General features: G+C 36.2%; 1 protein-coding gene across 12 annotated transcripts in view; it reads left to right on the forward strand.

Moving 5' to 3' along the window:
- The window catches only part of Trim37 (tripartite motif containing 37), a 151,794-nt gene that overhangs the window by 49,449 nt on the left and 81,286 nt on the right, over positions 1 to 21,059 (forward strand). For 11 of the 12 annotated variants that reach the window (XR_780741.3, XM_033762938.1, XM_033762937.1 and 8 more), the window contains 8 exons: positions 1,207 to 1,288; positions 3,354 to 3,430; positions 5,524 to 5,703; positions 7,150 to 7,264; positions 8,384 to 8,602; positions 9,609 to 9,745; positions 14,374 to 14,459; positions 20,399 to 20,593. Coding sequence is in view for 11 of the 12 variants with exons in the window: in XM_033762938.1 (XP_033618829.1) it covers positions 1,207 to 1,288; positions 3,354 to 3,430; positions 5,524 to 5,703; positions 7,150 to 7,264; positions 8,384 to 8,602; positions 9,609 to 9,745; positions 14,374 to 14,459; positions 20,399 to 20,593 (1,091 nt within the window). In the remaining variant the exon portion in view is untranslated. The remainder of the gene's footprint in view (positions 1 to 1,206; positions 1,289 to 3,353; positions 3,431 to 5,523; positions 5,704 to 7,149; positions 7,265 to 8,383; positions 8,603 to 9,608; positions 9,746 to 14,373; positions 14,460 to 20,398; positions 20,594 to 21,059) is intronic. The other variant, XM_033762939.1, reaches the window with a different exon arrangement.

Here is a 21,059-nt window from a genome sequence, read left to right on the forward strand (position 1 = left end):
GGGGTATGGGAAAAAAATGAGAACCAAGACCTGTCATGTAAACGTGCAAGATTCCAATGATGAATGTAACTGTACTGTATACCTGAAAAGTACCAGTAAACTCAATGAGAAAAAAAAAGTGATGGGAAGAAGTTCATTGAACTCTGTTTATTTCAGCTGGAAGTGAGAAATTGTGGATAAGAGGCCATTGTTATAAGAAATGTGAGGCTATCAAGGTCAGCATGAAAGTAGAAACTAAAAATACAAGGTCTTTGGGAAGGTTGGTAATAACCAACAGAGTGAGGGTATTTGACTTGTCCTTTCTAATGGGATGATTTTGCAGCTGAAACATTGCTTCTCTGAGGTTTTCCCCATGTGTTAAGGTTTAGCACATAATTATGTTACACAGAAGTGAGGAGGAAACATTCTGCATGTGTTTTTTTTTTTTATTTTATCCCATTCTCCCCAAGCCCCTTCCCCTTCCTTAGTATAAAAGCTTTGTTTCCATTTTTTCCCTTTTTCTCATCACTTCCTTTCTCTCCTCCCCTTTCTTCTTTGTTCTCCTTCCCATTTGAACACTATCTTCCCATTTCCTAACATCCATTATACATCTCAGTCCTTATTTCCACATACAAGTTTCTCACACCAGAGCTGAGTTTTTTGGGTTTGATCTTTAAAAAAATTTTTTTCTTGGTGTTGGGAATTGAACTAGGGCTGTTAGAATGTTCTAAACACACGCTTTATCACAACCTTTTAAAAAAACTGATGAACAGTACTTTTTTTTTTTTTTGAGACAGGGTCTCCCTATGTAGTTCAGACTGGCCTTGTACTCACTGTGTAGCCCTGGCTGGCCTTGAACTCTCAGCAGTCCTCCTACCTCAGCTTCCTGAGTGCTGAGATTAGAGGAATGCACCACTACAACAGACTAAATACTGCTTTTTGAAGCAGAATTAATTTCAGGATAATTAGTGATACTTTCCTCTTAAATGTCACATTTTAAATATTTTTTGTTTGTTTGCTTTATTTTTTACTGAAACAAAATACATTGCTGAGTTATTATCATTAAATTTTATTTCCAGTTTGTAAGTATATATAATTTTGTACAATAAAATCTTGACTTCCTTACTCAACTTCTGTTGTTCAGGATTTCAAATACATAATATATCCTGTTGCCATTTCATAAGTGTTTTGGTCTTGGGATTTTTTATTGTGTTTCTTTTTCTTTAGCACTTTGCGCCAGAGAGCAGATCCTGTTTATAGTCCTCCTCTTCAAGTTTCAGGACTTTGCTGGAGATTAAAAGTTTACCCGGTAATTTTTTTATATTTCTAATAAACTTTGAATCCAAAATCTTTCTCAGGGTTCTGCAGTGTACTAGTTCACCTTTTTTAGTGCAGTATGGAAATTAAAGTAATGATTTTGTTTCTTCATGGGCTGTTTTACTAAATATGGAAACACTGGGCTATATATGGACAGTATAAACTGATATTATTGAATTTTCTTTATGGTTTGTGGAAATATACTTACCATTAGAAAAAAAAATGTTTAAAATTCTTTTTTTTAAGTCATTTAAAAAAATACAGAAAACCTGAAAAAGAAAAAACAACACATATATGCTGACTGTATACTCATGTACATTTTAGTATGCCACTTTGATTTATGTATTTCTTGAATTGGCAGCTGAATCTGTTGTGTGGTAGGAATATAAGCAGTAGAACATTCTTTTTTATCTGTTCTTGTTTCTCTGGAGGGCTTTCATTGTCTGTAGGGATAGCACTTTTATTCTTTAATCTTTTATTTTGGTAATACATAATGTAAAATTTATCATTAGTAGCATCAGTATATTTACCTTATATGATCTTCAAAACTTCATCTTGCAGGATAAAAACTCTGACCATTAAGTACCTTTCTACTTTCTCCTCTCCAAACCCCTGGTAACCCTTATCGTGCATTATTTCTGTGAATTTGATTACTCTATGTATCTCTTACAAATAGTATCATAAAGTGTTTGCCTTTATATGACTGGCTTACTTCACTTAGCTTAGAGTTAGTTCATCCTCAAGGTTCATCTGTTTCTTGTTATAACGTATTTATAGAATTTCCTCCCCTTTGTAAGGCTGAATAATACCTATTGTGTGTGTGTGTGTGTGTGTGTGTGTGTGTGTGTATAAAACACATTTTGTTCATTCATCTGTAAACACATTTGCGTTGCTTTCACCTATGGGATAGTATAAACATGAATGTACACATGTCTTTTCAAGATACTGCTTTCAGTTCTTTTCAAATAATACCCACAAGTAATTTCTGGATCATACGTTAAAGTAGCTGTGCTATTTTGCCTTACCACTATTATTGCATGAGGGTTTAAGTCTCTTTACATTCTTTGCAATATTTGTTTTCTGCTTTTGGATAGGAAGCATTTTAATAAGTTTTGAGTTTTATTGTGATTTTAATTTCCATTTCCTATTAATTAGTGATATTGAGCATCTTTTTATGCTTAACGGCTATTTATATATTATTTTGTTCATATCCCTAGTTCTTTTTTTTGCATTACCAGGGATTGAACTCAGGACTTTGCACTTGCGAGGCAGGCGGCAATGCCACTGAACTAAATCCCTGGCCCTTTATCCCTAGGTCTTTATATATTCTAGATATTAACTCCTTGAAAATTAATGTTATTAGCGGCTGCAGATGTTGGCCAGTAATAGAACACTTACCTAATGTGTGCAAGACTTTTGAGTTCAGTCTATAGGACGCCTCCCCCCATTTTTTGGTACACTCATTTCTACTGAAATTGAGTAGTTATTTGTATTTTTAATTGATTTTTATTTGTTAATGACTGGTTTGTAAAGAGTTCTATGTATTTTAAAGCTCTTAACTTTTTTCATAGTTAATAATTGTCTTAATTTATATGCCTTGATCTGTTTCTTTTCCTAATGCACAAAAATGTAAAATTGCTAGTCAAATCTGTTGGTCTTTTTTATTTTATTTTTTTAAGGTTAAAAGTACTTTCCAAGTGGGAAGGGTGGGGGAAAGGTAATAAGGGAGAGGAAAAAAATATGAGAAACTGAAAAAATGGAAATAAAGTGTTTGTAAATGGGGAAGGGAGGAGGGGGTGAAGGGAGGGCAGGGACAAGGGGAAAAATGAGAATCAAGACCTATTATGTAAAGGTACAGAATCCCAATGATGAATGTAACTGTATTTGTATACCTAGATTGTACCAATAACCTCAATAAAAAGGAAAAAAAAAAAAGTACTTTCCAAACCAGATATTAGATACTAATCTTCATTTTGTTTATTATTTTTATTTTTGTATGTGGCTTTTTTTTCCACATTTATATTGATCGAGTTTGTCTTTGCATAACCTTATTTTAGGATGGAAATGGAGTTGTGCGTGGTTACTACTTATCTGTGTTTCTGGAACTCTCAGCTGGCTTGCCTGAAACTTCCAAGTAAGAGGTGTAATTAACATTCCTAATGTGCATTTACATATATCCCCTAGCAGTTTTTGTCATTTAATTTTGTTAATTGCTGTATTGTATTTTAGTTAAGATGTACAGTAAAATGGGATCCTTGACATAGTATGATAGCATAATATGGTAGTTCTGAGAACTGTTTTCTTTTAGGACTTCAGTTACTCAGGAGGCTGAGGCAGGAATATCCTGAATTTAAGCCCAGCCTGGGCAATTTAGTAAGACCTTGTCTCAGAATTTCAAAAAGTAGAAGGGATATAACTCATTGTGCAGATGCTTGGTTCAGTCTCCAGTACACACCTCCCCCACCCAAGTTGAAGAACATTGGAATTTGTTAATTTGTTAATATTATCTGAATACTTTCATGGGATTATTCTATTCTGATAGTTAATTCACTTAACATTTCATTAAATCTAGAGATGGGTTCTGAATACTTTTTCATAAATACTGAAATGTTAGGGAATTTAGGGTTTAGCAGTGGGGTAGGTTAACTGGTGAACTATGGAAGAAAAACTTAAATCATTGTATAATAGTCTAGTCAATTTTGGGTTTTTTGAGACAGGGTCTCATTATGAAATTGAGACTGACCCGGAACTCACTGTGTAGCCCAGGCTGGTCTTGAACTCACAGCAGTACTCCTGCCTCACCCTCCTTAGAGCGGGGATTATAGGCATATGTCACCACGCCCGGCCAGTCTAGTCAATTTTATTTATTTATTTAATTATTTTTCCAGTCTAGTCAATTTTAATAGCAGTTGAGTCTGCATAAGTGCTTGTATAATTTCATTAACTTAAATATCTTTTTAGAGGTTTTTATTAATATACACACGTATAGTATTTCAGGGGAAATTTTCACATGAAGATGGACTTTTAATAATATTTGTGTAGTCAGTTTTATATTTTGAGTACAAAGTCTTTATCAGATATATGATTTGCCTTACTAACCTATAACCTATACTAACCTATTTAGTAGGTTGTCATTTTACTTCTAGGTTATATACCCTGTCTTCTTTAGGGTATCTTGTAGGCCTGAAGGAAATCACAATATATTGGCTTTTCCTGTGTACTTATTTTCTGTTAGATTTTTGGTTTGTAGTACTGTGGTAGGAATTGAACCTGGAGCTTTTACACTGACCCTACTTCCCCAGCCCAGTTTTAAATTTTGAGACAGGGTCTTACTAAGTTATCATACCATGCTTTATTTGAAAATTGTATAGCCCTGGGTTTCTGAAGCACAATAAGTTGCTTTATTTTAACTTGTGTCAAAAAACATTTTGAAATTCATATTTTTTAATTGCATGGTGATTAACATCTTATAATAGGAATAACATATTTGAGGAAATGCAAGTAATATATGGGAAAATGCACAGCATTAGTAAAGTCAAAGCAACTTTGAAGTACTTATTCATACAAAATTTATTTATTATTTGATGTGCTGTTTTATTTCTGATACACTGGTAAACTTTTTTTCGGAGGGGATATTGGAGATCAAACCCAGGGCCTTGTATATGCTAAGACAGTGCTCTACCACTAAACTATATCCTTGTCTCTTTTATTTTTTATTTTGAAGGAGGCTTTCACTAAGTGGCCCATGTTGGCTTCAACTTTGTTATCTTCCTGTCTCAGCCTCCTGGGAAGCTGAGATTTTAGGTGTGCACATTGTTAAACCATTTTATGAAAAAAATAGAACCTACTGCCAGTTACGTTTAGTTAGCAACATTCAAAGATTGTTGCTTTTAGTCATGCATGGTGGCACATCCCTGTAATCACAAGTTCAAGCCTAGCCTTGACCAGATAAAATATAAAAAGGACTAGGGATGTAGCTTGGTATTAGAGCACTTGCTTGGCATGCACAGAGCTCTGGGTTCAGTCCCCAGGCCTGCCAAAAAAACCAAACAAACAAACAAAAAAAAAACCCCCAAAATTACTAAACTGCTTTTTTGTAACTGATACCATTCTTTCTGAAAGAAATTTAACTGTATACTGTATATCGATAGTTTCTTAAGTATTTGTTAACCTTAATGTTCTGATGACTTTTATTTACTCTGTATCGATATTGTTTTTAAATTTAAGATATGAATATCGTGTAGAGATGGTTCATCAGTCCTGCAATGATCCTACCAAAAATATCATTCGAGAATTTGCATCTGACTTTGAAGTTGGTGAATGCTGGGGTTATAACAGATTTTTCCGGCTAGACTTACTTGCAAATGAAGGCTATTTGAATCGACAAAATGATACAGTAATTTTAAGGTAATAGGAAATGCTTGATTTTATAACTTTTATCATGGGAGAATAATATCATCAAAACTTTATTTCCAGAATATATTAATTTGAGATGAATATTGAAATTCATAGTAACCATAACCTTACCAGTTTCTTAACTATTTAATTTCATGAGTCCCATGCAGTCAAGTGGTTAAAAAATACTTGTTCAAGATCTAGTTACTGATTCCATTTTTAAAAAAACTGTTAGAGGTTGACCATCTAATCCAAAGGATTCTCCAAAATATTCTGAAAGTCCTCAACACATGGGCCTTTCAGGGACATTTAAGATCTGAACTATAGCAGTGGCTAACATAAAAAGGTCGGACTAGAAGTGTTGGGGGTAGGGGTAACAGAGATGGAAGCTTCAAAATTATATACTCTTTATCTTCTTTTTTTCTTTTTTTGGTACCAGGGATCAAACTCAGGACTTTGTGCTTGCAAGGCAGTCGTGATGCTACTGAGCTAAATTCCCAGCCTACATACTCTTTTCTTATGGCTTTCTCTTTTCTTCTGTAAATGGAGTCATGTTTAACAAGATAGAGGTTTATTTGCTTTAATAAATACTAGCTTTTTAAAAATACAATATAGGGCCTAGGATTTAGCTCAGTGGCGCAGACCCTGCCTTACAAGGGTCTTTCACCCCCATTGGGGGAAGGGGAAGCAACTCTAGGTACATTAAGACCTTACTTCATTAATATAATTTAATATAGATGCTGATTTATTTTCTTAACCATAGCTGGCTTATGCTATATTGTAATGTGGGGAATTTTTATTATAAGATATCTTGAAGGGCAAGGATATCATTTATTTAGAGCATGAAACGCTTTAGGTTAACTGTAAAACAATCCTGAGTTTTGACTCGGTGAGTTTTCCTGAGGGATAGAAAATAGGGAATGGAATAGAGATAGAGTAGCAAAATAAAAAAGACAGCACTTAAAATAAACTTTGCATTATTTTTCTAGGGACTAACAAAGGGATAGGAAAATGTAATACTCCTATTTCTGCATAGTTTAGTCCTCTTCTTCCCAGCTCATGATCATCATTGTATCTGAACTGCATTATTATAATCAATATGCACAGGCTGGGGGTTTAGCTCAGTGGTGCTGCCACCTGCCTTGCAAGTGCCAGGACCCAAGATCTGTCCCCAGTACCAAAAAAAACATAATATATGTTAATCGGTTAGCTTGGAAGCTTAATCCTCTTATAGAAGTTATTTCCAGAAAAGTATAGTTTATGTTTAGACAACTAACTTGTCGGAGACTTAAGTTATTATGAATTTTAGAGTATATGAAGCTCTGAGTTCATTTCAATTTTTACTGTATAAATAAACTAAACTAAGGTAATATTGTAGAATTTATACTTGTATACTCAGGGCCAGATTTATAATGTTTTATTATTGGATTGTTTTTCATGTGGATCTATTTTTTTAAGGTTTCAGGTACGTTCACCTACTTTTTTTCAAAAATGCCGGGACCAGCATTGGTATATCACACAGTTGGAAGCTGCACAGACTAGTTATATCCAACAAATAAACAATCTTAAAGAGGTAAGGAAATAATACTGTTTCTGTTTACCTTTTCCCTTGCTACCTTTGGTTTTAGATTTTTTTATATTCATTCCTATTTGTAATTTATAGAAAAAAATCCAGTTAAGCTGTTTTTGTTATATACTCTCCAGTTTGATAGCCTTTTGCTGTACTTGGCTATGTCACTTTAACTTAATTATAAATAAAGATACTGTTTCTTAGGTGCCTGTACACAAATTAGTTCTTATATTGAGCATTGCCAATACAGAACATTTTCATCATTTCATAAAGTTGTGTTACACAGTGCTGCTCTAGTTTGAGGTAAACTCTGTTTTTTTCTCAGTGACTAAATTAATTCTATTCTACAAGCTGTCCAGGATTTAAAGATTTCAAAACTATGGAATACTTGAAATTTCTCCATCTTGAACTCAGTTTTGTTGATGGACCATTAGAGAAGATCCATTAGGAAATTTTTATTTTACAATAGTGAACCAAAATACATGAAGAACTTTTGTTTTTCACCAGTGGAACTTGGGATGAGATAGAAGTCTGGATGATGAAAGTGGATATTTAGAGATTTTTATGCTATGTTTACTATTTCAAACTTCTTAACACTTGGGTGGCTAAGGCTGGAGGATCACCTTCAGTCTGAGGCCAGCCTGAACTACATAATGAGACCCTGTCTCAAACAAACAAACAAAAACTGCTGAAGCTGTGGGTCAGTGATAGAGCAGTTGCCTAGTGTTCATAAGACCCTGGCTTTGATGCTCAGCTCTGCAAAAAACCAAAAGGTGCCTGTATTATTTTACTAATTGTATATGTTGCTTGTGCTAGATAGGCAAGGATAAGACTGAAGAGGCAAATTTATCCTTTTTTTTTTGGTACCAAGGATCGAACTCAGGTCCTTGCTCTTGTGAGGCAATTTCTCCAGAACCACTGAGCTAAATCCCCGGCCCAAGGCAAATTTATCTTTGTCATGGAATTTTTTTTATAAACAAAAGGCAGGAAAAAACCAATACAAAACAGCAGGAGAGAGTAAGAGAGTTTTAAGAAATAGTTTTAGGAAAACCTTTTTTTTTTTCCTCACTGTTCCAGTGAGACACTTTTTATGACTTAATTTTTCTGTTTTTATTTTAAAAGAGACTTACCATTGAGCTGTCTCGAACTCAGAAATCAAGAGATTTGTCACCACCAGATAATCATCTTAGCCCCCAAACTGATGACTCCCCTGAGATACGAGCTAAGAAGTCTGGGTCATGCTCTGACATGCTTCTTGAAAGTGCTCCTACTACAGCTTCTATAAGAGAGACCAAAGAAGATGAAGAAGATGAAGAGAAGATTCAGAATGAAGATTATCATGTAATAATTGGGTCCCTTTTAGATTGATAACAGAAATGATAGAATGGTAGTATCATGATTTCCAAAATGCAGGGGAAACAGTATTGTCCACTGAGTTTCATTATTGATGGTCTTCTATAAAGTGAGTCATAAATTGTTGAGTCAAAGGATTTTAAAGTTCTAAAATTTAGTTTATTACAGAAAACTATGCAATCTGGGCTGGGGATTTAGCTCAGTGGCACCATGCCTGCCTGGCCATTGTGAGTTTGATTCCCTGTACCAAAAAAAAACAAAACAAAAAAAAACTGTGCAGTCTGTGAAGCAAATTGTGATGTACATTCTAAAAACTAAACTATGTAATTATGGATTTTAAAAAGTGTTATATTTTTATTCCCTGAAACAAAGAAATAACCTTATTGCTGCATATGCTGATAGAATGATTTGAGACTTGGGGATTGCCAGGTTCTGTCCTAACTGAATAATCAGGCTTGATGGTACGTGCCTGTGATCCTAGCATTCTGTAAGGCTGAGGCAGGAGGGTCACAAGTTTGAGCCTGGCCTGGGCAACTTACTAATTTAGCAAGACCCAGTCTCAAAATGAAAAAAGGGCTGTGAGTGTAGTTCCTGCAAAGATCCTGGGTTCAGTCTACAGGAATGCCCCCCTTTCAAAAAAAGTTTGTAATTTTTAGTTAATACAAGTTTATAGAGACAAGATTGTTTTGTACTTGTTATTTTTGAGATGCAAGACTTGCAGTTATTTAAGGACCTTGAGCAGTATAATGGTTCGGTAAGTCTTGAATGATAGTTTGAAGTAATACCAGAAGCTTACTAGAAAAACCTTACTAGAAGCTGATGTGGAATATGTGAAGCATTTCCAGTTGCACTTGAGGGCCTGCCTGAAGTTGACCACCACATGTTCATAGTAACGTCAGTCAGTGTGCTTGTGTGACTTGCATCATGGCCTAGCTTGGATGATCCAACCAAGTGGAAACAGTTGGAATAGAAATCTTTTTTTGCCTTAATCTAGCATGAGCTTTCAGATGGAGATCTGGATCTGGATCTCGTCGGTGAAGATGAAGTAAATCACCTTGATGGCAGCAGTTCTTCTGCTAGTTCCACAGCTACAAGTAACACAGAAGAAAATGACATCGATGAAGAAACTATGTGAGTATCCCACATTAACTACCACTTTAAAGTTTCTAAGTGGTAATTATTAGAAGCATCTTAACCAAGGCTTAAAAGTGGGAATAGTCAGCAGTTTTTCTACATATCTTATATAATGAAATTTGATGGAAAGACTGAATCAGGAGACAGCCATTTTCCTCCCTCCCGTCTCTAAGTTCTAAATCAAGAAAGGTTTTTGTTTGTTTGTTTTTTGGAGGTATTTTCTCCTGGATTGAATTCAAGGCCTTTGCTTTTTTTTTGCGGAGGGGTGGTACCTAGGATTGAACTCAGGACCTTGGGCTTGTGAGGAAGTTATGGTGTCACTAAGCTAAATCCTCGGTCCCTCAAGGCCTTCACTTTTATATTTTAAGACAGAGTGTTGCTAACTTGCCTAGATTGGCTGAAACCTACAGTTCGCCTACCTCAGCCTTCCAAAGGCTAGGGTTATAGGGCTATGTCACCAGGCCTGGTTCAAATTTTAATTTTGAAGTTATTTCATATTTAAGAATGTTTCAGAAATATTACTTAGAATTTCTATATTCACATGAATGCATCTCCTAAATGTTTATGTTTTGCTTTATTTTGTTTTTCTGTGCCTATTCTAAGACATTGGCGATTAATACATTTGTTGTTGTGAATTTCTTAAAAATCAAGAATGTTTCTAGGGCTGGGGATTTAGCTCAGTGGTTCCGGTGCCTGCCTTGCAAGCACAAGGACCTGAGTTTGATCCCCGGTGCAAAAAAAAATAACCCAAACAAAATAAAGAGAATGTTTCTTACATAACCACAATACAGTTATCAAAATCAGGGAATTAACCTTGATATGGTAGTATAACCTTTTAAAAATTTTGTTAGTAGTGTCCTTTGTCTGGTCCAGGATCCAATCCAGAGTGTCATTTACATTTTGTTTTTAAACCTCTTTAACCTGCTTCAGTCTGGGTTACTGTCTTTCTTTCTTTCCTTCTTTCTTTCTTTCTTTTTCTTTTTCACTGCTACTATTCTTTGGTACCAGGGACTGAACTCAGGACCTTGCGCTTGCAAGGCAGGCGGTGGCACCACTGAGCTAAATCCCTGGCCCTTCACTGCTACTTTTGAAAAATACAGAGTACTTGTTTCATAAAGTCCTTAAGTTGGACTAGTCTATTTCCTTATTAAATTAAGGTTATTCACTTTTGGCAGGAGCACTATAGAAGTGTTGATGTGTCCTTTTTAGTGCATTGTGAACAGGGGTGCATATGTCTGTCCCATTATGGGTGATTATTATTATTCTTATTTTTTGTTGTGATGATGGTACTAGGGATTGAACTTGCTGAGCTGACCAGGCTGGGCTCCAATTTGAGATACTCTTACCACAGTGCTGGGATTACAGGCACACACTACCACCCCTCGATTGCACTTATATCTCAGTTTAACTGTTACATCTCTAGGCTTTATTTCCAGACTGTCCTCAAGGCAATTGAATTTTATGTACAATAAATAAAACTTCCTTCATACACCAAACCTTTCATCAAATTGACTTTTTAATCTTTTTTTCTGTTTATATTCTAACTTCACCTACAGTAATAGTTCAGTAATAATAATTCATAACAGCAAAGATTCATTAATTACTTTTATAGATGAGGAAATGGGCTTACAATCTGTTTGGATAATGTTTAGCACCATCTTTTAAAACTAGAGAATATTCATTTTTTTCCTTTTTGTCTTTCTCTTCTTTGACCCTCCATGGTCTTTCTATAAATAGTACTATTTATGTTTGTTCTGATACTTTTTTCTTTTTATTATGAGATAATTGTAGATTTACACATAGTTTTAAAAATAATGCATAGATTCCAATACACTTTACCCAATTTTCCCTAAATTGTAAAACTATAGTACAGCACCACAGTCAGAATATTGACATTGATATAGTCGAGATAATGAAACATTTTCATCATAGCTAGGTATAGTAGTAGATACCTGTAATCACAATACTTTGGAGGCTAAGACAGGAGGATTGTTGCAAGTTTGAGGCCAGCCTGGGCTACATAGTGAGTTCAAGGCCAGCCTGAACTGCATAGCAAGCAAGATCCTGTCTCAAAAAACAAAACACCACCAATAAAACCTATTTCCACCACCATAAGAATCCTGTTACTGCTTTTTAATAGTTATACCTACTTTCTTGCCATCTTAGCCTTTTTCTTAACCCCTGGAAACCACTCATCTCTTCTTCATCTCTATAATTTTGTCCTTAATAGAATGCTGTGTAAATGGGATCATATAGTAGATAATCTTGAAGCAATGATGGTGAACCTTTTAAAGACTGAGTGCCCAAACTGTGACCCAAAACTTATTTATCATGAAGTGCCAACACTGAAATTAAAACCGAATACTGAGGTTTTAGTTTAGAAAAAACAATTGTTATATGATGCTCAGCTCCTAGGGCAGCTTGGCTCACATGCTGACAGAGAGGGCTCTGCATGCCCCGTGTGGCTGCGTTCCATACATTCACCACTACTACATTAAAGGATTGGCTTTTTTATTCAGTGTAGTTCCCTGGAGATACATCCAGGATATGGGATATGTAAATAGTTCATTCCTTTTATTATTGAGTGGTGTCCTATGTCAGTGGTGATGCACCTGTGGCATACGTGCCTCCATGGACTGTTTTGAAAGCTCTGAAAGGCTCATCATCACTGGTCTATATTGTGAATGTGCCACAGTTTGCTCACCCATTCACTCATTAAAGGATATCTGGGATACATCAAGGTTTGAGCATCATTTCTTTGGTAAAAGTGCAACTGCTGAATTGTATGGCATTTGTATATTTAGTTTTTGAAGAAAATGTCAGGAGTTTTCTAGAATAGCTATAGTATTTTCCACTCCCACCAGCAGTTTATGAATAATTGAATTTTTCTGGTTCCTCACCTGCATTTAGTGCTGTTGCTGTTTTTTATTTTAGCTATATTGATAGGTGTAAAGGGATCCTTCATTTGGTTAAATTTGTATCCCCCTAATAACTAATAATAGTAAGCATTTTATTTACTTAATTTACCATCAGTCTTTATCAGTGAAATTTTGTGTGTTTTTGCCCATTTTTAAGTTGCATTCTTTGTGGCTTTTCACCATTGAGGATTTTTTTCCTCTCCATAGTTTGTTTTTTCTTTTCCTTTCTGTTTTGGGCAGTACTGGGGATTGAAGGGCAGGGCCTTCCCATTGAGCTACATACACAGATCCTTTTTTAAGTGCGCTTCGGTGGTGCTAAGTACATTCACACTAGTATTATCATTTTAGTAGAACTTTAAAAAATCTTCACAGGCTAAAATCCATATTTAATAAACACTAACTCTCCTTAGACCCTGGCTAGACTTTTTTTATTAGCAAAATGTAGCTGGGGTTAAAATGAGAAATGCCTGTTTTTCCCCCTCCCTGGAGTATAACTTCTCTTGGGAGCTTCAGGAAGTGGGAAAGTCTAGAATAGAATTGTGGGGGGGATGAATTAGGAAAGGACAGGAGTGATTTGGTTAAGGTACCACAGATGTACATTCTTCTTACCAAATTTTAATACTTTTTAAAAATATAGATGTTTTTCCATTAGCTCTATGCCCTTTGGACCATTTCCAGGGTCTTTAAATGGTTTTTGTTTTTGTTTTTTTGTACTGCTGGGGTTTGAACCAAGGACCTCATGCATGGAAGGAAGCACTTTCTACTGAGCCATATTCCCAGCCCTCTTTTCATTTTGAGAACAGGTCTTACTGATTGGCCCAGGCTAGAGTCCCACTTATCTCAACCCCCCAGGGTTCTGGGCTTATAGTCACACCCCACCACCCAGCTTCTAAATGGTTTTTTTAAAATGTATTTTATCAGTTTCAGTTGAGAAGAGTTCTAAAGGTCTCTGCAACACTGTCAAGCTGGAAGCTGATCTTAAGATTTCTTTAAATATATAAAATTATCATTGAGGGCTGGGGATTTAGCTCAGTGGCGCTGTGCCTAACCTCACAAGTACAAGGTCCTGAATTTGAGCCCCAATACCAAAAATAAATAAATAGAACTAGCATTGATTTGTACTCTTCAGAGCAGTATTTCTTAAAGTACTAGTGAGTGGTATTTGTTTTTGTTTTAGTATAGAATACTTTGTGAGTCCTAATGGGAATCAGCATCATTTTTTTCTGAAGTTATTTTAATCATATATAGTAATCTTTCCTTTTTAAAAAAACATTAAAATACCATATTTTAAGCCTAATTTTACTATTATTAACAATTCTTTAAACCTGTAATATCTTCTGCTTACAATTTCTCTGATTTTTAAATGTTGCTAACATACTTTCATAGTTTTTTTGGTTCTTTTTTGATTTTTTGAGACAGGGTCTTACTAGTTCAGGCTGGCCTTGAACTCACAGCAGTCCTCTAATTTAGCCTGCCAAGTGCTGGGATTATAGGCGTGCACCAGTACACCCAGCACTTTTACGACTTTAAGACGTTGTTTGAACATTATCACTATTCATACATATAATGCTTACAAAAGACTATTTATAACTATCTTGTCCTCACAGGAGAAAGCTGAGTACTACTATTATGAAATTTGCTTAAGTGGAACAAATAAAAATGTTAATTATAGTTAACACAATGATAATGAATTTTGTTTATTCTTAGGTCTGGAGAAAATGATGTAGAATATAACAACATGGAATTGGAAGAAGGAGAACTCATGGAAGATGCAGCTGCTTCAGGACCTCCAGGTATGGAGGCCAAAGCCCCACAAGCCATTTTGTCTTGTCTCTTTGCTCCTTTTGGACTGTATCATATTTTGGTAGGTGATGACCACTGTTCTATTTGGTTCATGGTATTAAAAGTGATATACATTAGAGTATAGATTTTAGAGTATATTGCTAATATTTAAAATAACATTCATTGCTACCATATGCAAAATGGTCTTATTCATCAGACACTGTGTGAAGCACTTTATGTGCACCTTATCTCATGCATTCTAAGATAAATTTTAATACCTACTTTTTATAGCTATAGAAACTGTAACATAGACAAACAAATCAACTTGCTATGTTTTCATGATGTAGTAAATGAGAGAGTAATTAGATCCTTAGGTTTGTCTCAACCCAAAGCTCATATTGTGTATTGTTTAATTATGTTTGTGAATCTTCGCTACAACAATTAAAAGCTAATTGTTAGTAATACATCAATTGTTGGAGCCCACCTTCTGTTTGTTATACTTAATAACATAGACTAAGTAATGTGAAGAATAAGCCAGGTGTAGTGATGCAGGCCTATAGTCCCAGCACTTGGGAGGCTGAGGCAGAGGAATTGCCGAGAGTTCAAGACCAGCCTGAACTATATAGCAGGACCCCATATAGTTCAAACAAACAAATGACTGAAACAGAATAAAGATTTATTTAGCTCAAATTCTGAAGAATAAGAAGTTCAAAATTAGGCAGTTTCATCTGATGAGGTTGTTCTGATTATTAGAAGTTTGCGAGAGTTCCAAGGCAGTGCAGTATCATGGAGAGAAAGAATGTCCTTAACTTGGTTTATCCTCCTGGTCTTACAAGCCACCTTCCCATTAGATTAGGGCCCTAGTCTTGTAGCCTTATTTATTTTAATTATTTTCCAAATATCCTGTCTCCAAGTACCATGAGTTAAGTTTGTAGGTGCTTAATAGTTCAAATGAGGTTTGAATTTCGATGTGAGTTTTGGTAGGGATACTCAAACCATACCATTCTGCCCCTGGACCACTAAAACTTACGTCCTTTTCAGATATAAAATACATTCATCCCATCACTAACTTAAAAGTCCACGGTCTTTTTTTTTTTCTTTTCTTTTCTTTGTTTTTTTGTCCATGGTCTTATCCAAGACAGGCACACTTCTTCCAGCTAATGAGCCTATAAAAACAAGACAAGTTTTCTATTTCCAACATGCAGTGGTAGGATAGGCATAAGGTAAGCATTCCTGTTCCAAAAGGGAGAGATTGGCCAAAAGAAAACAATAACTGAACCATAGCCAGTTCAAAAGCCAGCAGGGCAAACGTTAATTAAGTCTTAAAGCTTCAAAAGAAACCTGTTATGAGCTGTCCAGGTCTGTTGTGTATAGGTCCATTAGCTCACCACTCTCAAACAAACTACAGGAAGCCATTGTGGGTGAAAGGAAAAAAAAAAGGTTTTACTTACAGCTGTCTCTTAGATAGATGGAGGGGCCTTACATTGCCACAGATCACCATTGCACTATATCCAAGTATAGAAGGGCCTTTTACAGTAAGGAACAGAAGGTCATGGGAATAAGGCAGTGCACAACTCCAGGCTTGCTTTATTTCACCCAGCTATCTTCTGCTCTCTTCCTTTCCTGTGGAATGGAAACTGAACTTTGACTTCTTGGTACTAGCATCTGTATATTCTTTATGTTTCTCTGGGCTGAGGAGTAGATCCCAACACTCTGGAAGATGAGACAGGAGGATTGCCATGAGTTTAAAAAGATCCCAACTTTCCCTTGTTTCCTTGTCTTCTGAGTTGTCAGCAAGATCACATGGAATGCTATGTTTACATTATTTGCCATCTGTTCCTTCAAATCTTTCCAACTGTGCTCCATTGCCTCATTCCAAAACTATTGTATTTTTTGTTTTTTCTTCTAGTACCAGGGATCAAACTCAGGACCTTGGGCTTGCAAAGCAGGTGTGGCGCCACTGAGCTAAATCCCCAGCCCTCCAAAGCTATTGTTATAGCAACAAACCTACTCTTGGTGTTGATTTTCTTAGTCCATTTTTTGTTGACATAACAAAAGGCTTGAGACTGGGTGGTTTGTAAAGAAAGGTTTATTTGGGTCATATTTCTGGTAGTCCCAAGAATATGATGCTGCCATCTGCTCTGCTTTCTGGGGAGGGCCTCATGGCAGATGGCCGGAGTGTGTTTAAGAGTGGAGAGTGGGCACATGTTTGGGATGCCAAAACATCAGATGTAACCTTTGCATTGGGACAACTCATAGTCAAAGTAAGTAATCCAGTCTTGAGAGACCTAACCCAATTTCTCAAGAAAGATATAAGTTCATTCATGAAAGTAGAAGCCCTTTCATCTGACCATCTCTTTAAAATCCCTATACTTTTCAACACTTATGTTTGGAATCAAATTTTAAGATAAGTTTTGGCGAGACTTTCAAACCTAGCATCTATTGTTGCCTTTAATGCGAACACTGGGTATTGTTTTGCATATTTGAATAGCGAAAGGCTTCTTTCTTTAACATTTCTTGTGTTCTAAGCCCTGTCCCCTTTTTGCTCCTTGCTTTATTCCCTGGTGATTTCATCCACACAATTATTTTTATTAGTATCCAAGTGCTGGTTACTCTCCAAGTGCTATCTCAAAGGTTTCTGAGGTTCTGTTCAATTTTCTTCACCCTTTGTTTAAGAAATGCCAAGGGGCAGTATTTACCAAAATTGAAATACACATCCCAATATGTCATAGACATCCCAATACACATGTCTAATGTGCTCCCACATTAGCAGAAATGTGAGCTAATATCTGCCAGTAGGTTTTTGCAGGAATTTTTAGAGTAGTATTGTTCTCTTTTAGTTTTTATTTTTAAGGAAAACAAATTAATTTACAACAAATTTAACGATGTAAAAATATAGATTTATGAAAGTACTTTAGGACTAGACTCTGTAGGGCTTGAGATTTGTCCTGATGAGTACATTGTGTTCTAATGAACTTGAGATGATCTGTGTCAGTTTAGCGGATTCATTTAGCTTTAAATATAGATTTATGAAAGTACTTTAGGACTAGACTCTGTAGGGCTTGAGATTTGTCCTGATGACTACATTGTGTTCTAATGAACTTGAGATGATCTGTATCAGTTTAGCGGGATTCATTTAGCTCGGCACAAGAGGAGAGGAACCTGTCACTGATCCATTTGCTTTTTTACAAGATGTTTTATTTTTCCATGTAAACTTAAAGAATGGTTATTTGCTCATATTTTTAGTGGCTTGATTAATTGATCAATTGGTCACTTGAGACAGGGGCTATCCATGAAGTTCAGGCTGCCCTTGAACTCATTGTGTAGCTCAGGCTGGCCTCAAATGCAAGGTGACGATTCTCCCACCTCTGCCTCTTGAGTGATACAATTACAGGTGAATTACATCCAGTGTATGCTTATCCTAAATAGCCAAAAGCTAGAGGCAACCCAAATTCTTTCCCAATAAAATAGAGAGATAAGTTGAATATATTCATATACTGGGATGAAAATGAATAAACTACTGCTTTGTACAGCATTATACGTGAATCTTATAAGTCTAATATGGAATAAGAAGCAGGATATAAGAGTACATACCATTTCGTTAAATTTGTATAAACTCCAAACAGGAAAACTAATCTATGATGTTTTAAGTTAAGACCAAGGTTACTTTTAGGGAGTAGTAGTGATCGATTTTTAGGAGGCATGGTGGGGATTCTATGATGTCAGTAATCTGTTTCGAACTCTGGTCCTTGGCACTTGGAAAGCAGGCGACGAAACTGCTGAACTATATCCCCAGCCCAGTAATCTGTTTCTTCATCTTGGTGTGATTGCTATGTGAATACTGATTAGGCTGTACACTTATGTATAAGACTTACACATACATATGCATATGCATAATGGTGGTAACACTAATTCCAAGAGGGAAACTGAAATAGATGCTAAGGCCATTGATGCTATGCAGGGATATTATAGTAGAAAGAGAACAGTCATGTAGACAGGGGTAGCCAAAGTGTATAAACCCCCAGAGAAAGGAGTTTTGTTGAGTGGTGAGAGTGATGGCCTAAAAGAGCAGTGAGAACCAGGAGATTGCTAACTGCTCTTTGTATTTTAGATGTGCTTTACATAGGAGATTGAGCAACTTCTAGCTGTCTCATGTGTGTGCTTGCTCTCTCTGTCTCTCTCTCTCTCTCTCTCTCTCTCTCTCTCTCTCTCTCTCTATCTATATATATATATATATTGGTACCAGGGATCAAACTCAGGTCCTTGCAATTGCAAGGCAGGCAGCGGAACCACTGAGCTGAATCCCCGGCCCAACCTCTATTTTTAAAGGAAATCTAGGTGTCAAGGTGTTAGGTAACATAGCCCAGGATACAAGGTTTATTTTACAACCACCCATGGTTTACTGTACATCATAACCACCTAAGTATTTTGAGAATAGATCCTCAATCCCACTCCAGTATTCTCATTTAATATATCTGCAGTAGAACCAGGAATGTAGTTTATTGATTTATTTGTTTTTGGATATAGGGGATCGAACTCAGGACCTTGTGCTTGCGAGGCAGGCAGCACCACTGAGCTAAATCCCCAGTCCAGAAACCTAGTTTTTTAATCGCCAGCTGACTGATGCATAACCTCATTTGGGAACTCCTAATAAAAGAGATAACACTCGGTTTCTGTGTGAAGGAGGGATAATTTTCTGCAGTTTAGTGGGAGTTGCAGTGGACATAGAAGCTGGGAAGAAAAATTGGTAGTGGCGTAAATTGGCAACATTGACATCATTAGGAGAATAAATAAATTGAGGGCAAGAGAATTTGATAATAAGTGAAAAAAATGCAGATTACTAATTGGCCCAAGTTTCTATATAATGGAAGTTTTTCCTGAAATTGTTTTGGGCCGAGTCTCTTAAATACTTTTGTGTTCAGGACCAGATTTACTGACTTACATGCACATGCACATGTACATATACACCCACAATTTTGTGTTTTGTTTTTTTCTTAAATGATATTAGGGATTGAACCCAAGGTGTTTGCACTGAGCTAATGTATCTGTACTCCTTTTTGATACAGAGTCTCACTAAGTTGCCCAGCCTGGGCTCAAACTTTCAGTCCCCTGCCTTAGGGATACCATCAAGCCTGGCTAGACCTAATTATCTTTGTATTATCTATTCTACTTCACATTTTCTTGCACATGTATCACCTTTTGGGAGGAGGTGTGCTCCTAGTGTTTAAACACAGCCTCATCCATGGTAAGCAAACACTTAACATTGATGCATGTAGTATTTTTTTTAACATTGTGTTTGTTTGGAAAATATTTGAATAGCTTTATTGAAGGAGGTCAGCAACATTTTCATACCTCATTGCTAGCCATTGTAATAGTCACTAGAGAAAAGTCAGATGCTTTCCTTGGCTTTAGGAGCTTAGTCCTGTATAGATATAATGTGCACCAATAATTAACAAGTTCAGTCAAAAAACCTCAACTTGTACTCAAGTATTTAATCAAGCCAAAAAAAAAAATTCTAGAAAACTGTCATGGCCTGAACATTTTGCCGTCCAAAGTCTTGGAGGGAATTCTTACTTTGGCGTCTTGTTCTTTGGAATCTGTTACACCATGGGAATTTATTTTCTTTCATTTAATACTTGTCAGTCATAGGACATGGTCTCCTTTTTCTTGCCCTTACCTTTCATCTCCTCAGTTGTATACATTGTACACATTTGTTGTCTTTCTGTTTTTAGGGCTCCAGATGAGGTTGATCATTGCTCTTGACTTCTGGGTATTAATAAGACCACTGCTTAATCACTATGCCATGGTATATCTCTTTGTGCTCATGAACTCCCAAGAGATAGATGTGTAGACAAGTGTTCAAACATAAGCATTCAAGCATTAACCAGGTCTTTTATGCATACTTAAATTTCTACAAATACACATTTTTTGCATCTTAATTTCTTTGCAGGTAGTAGCCATGGGTATGTGGGTGCCAGCAGCCGAATGTCAAGAAGAGCACATTTATGCTCTGCTGCTACCAGTAGTTTATTAGACATTGATCCTTTAATCTTAATACATTTGTTGGACCTTAAGGACCAGAGCAGTATGGAAAATCTGTGGGGCTTACAGCCTCGCCCACCTGCCTCATTTTTGCAGCCCACAGGTAAAATACTTTCTTTCTGTTGTTCTGTGAAAGAACTGTTGAATTTTTATTCATATATTTCATCTAAGTGGAAACAGTGTATTTTTGTAGCAAATAGGTTTTTCATTGTATACCACAAGAATGACATACCAACCAAATTACTTTTTTTACTATTGTCCAAAGATGTTATAGGAGATTTTTTTTTGTACCGGGGATTGAACTCGTGTCCTTGCACTTGCAAGGCAGGCCACCGAACCGCTGAGCTAAATTCCTGGCCCTAGGAGATTTTTAATGAGTTACTATTTATATTGTACCGAATTGATAATTTAATCTAGTGGTAACAACCCATGCCACAGAAGGCTGTTTATCATTGAAAGCTCTAAACGATTTGCCATCACTGGTTCAATCCATATGTAAGTACAGTCAGGTGTGGTGGCACACGCCTGTAATCCCAGAACTCTGGAGGCTGAGGCAGGAGGATTATTGT

Source organism: Fukomys damarensis, unplaced genomic scaffold (assembly GCF_012274545.1).
Source record: "Fukomys damarensis isolate Sample0158 unplaced genomic scaffold, DMR_v1.0_HiC HiC_scaffold_13, whole genome shotgun sequence".
NCBI lineage: Eukaryota > Metazoa > Chordata > Mammalia > Rodentia > Bathyergidae > Fukomys > Fukomys damarensis.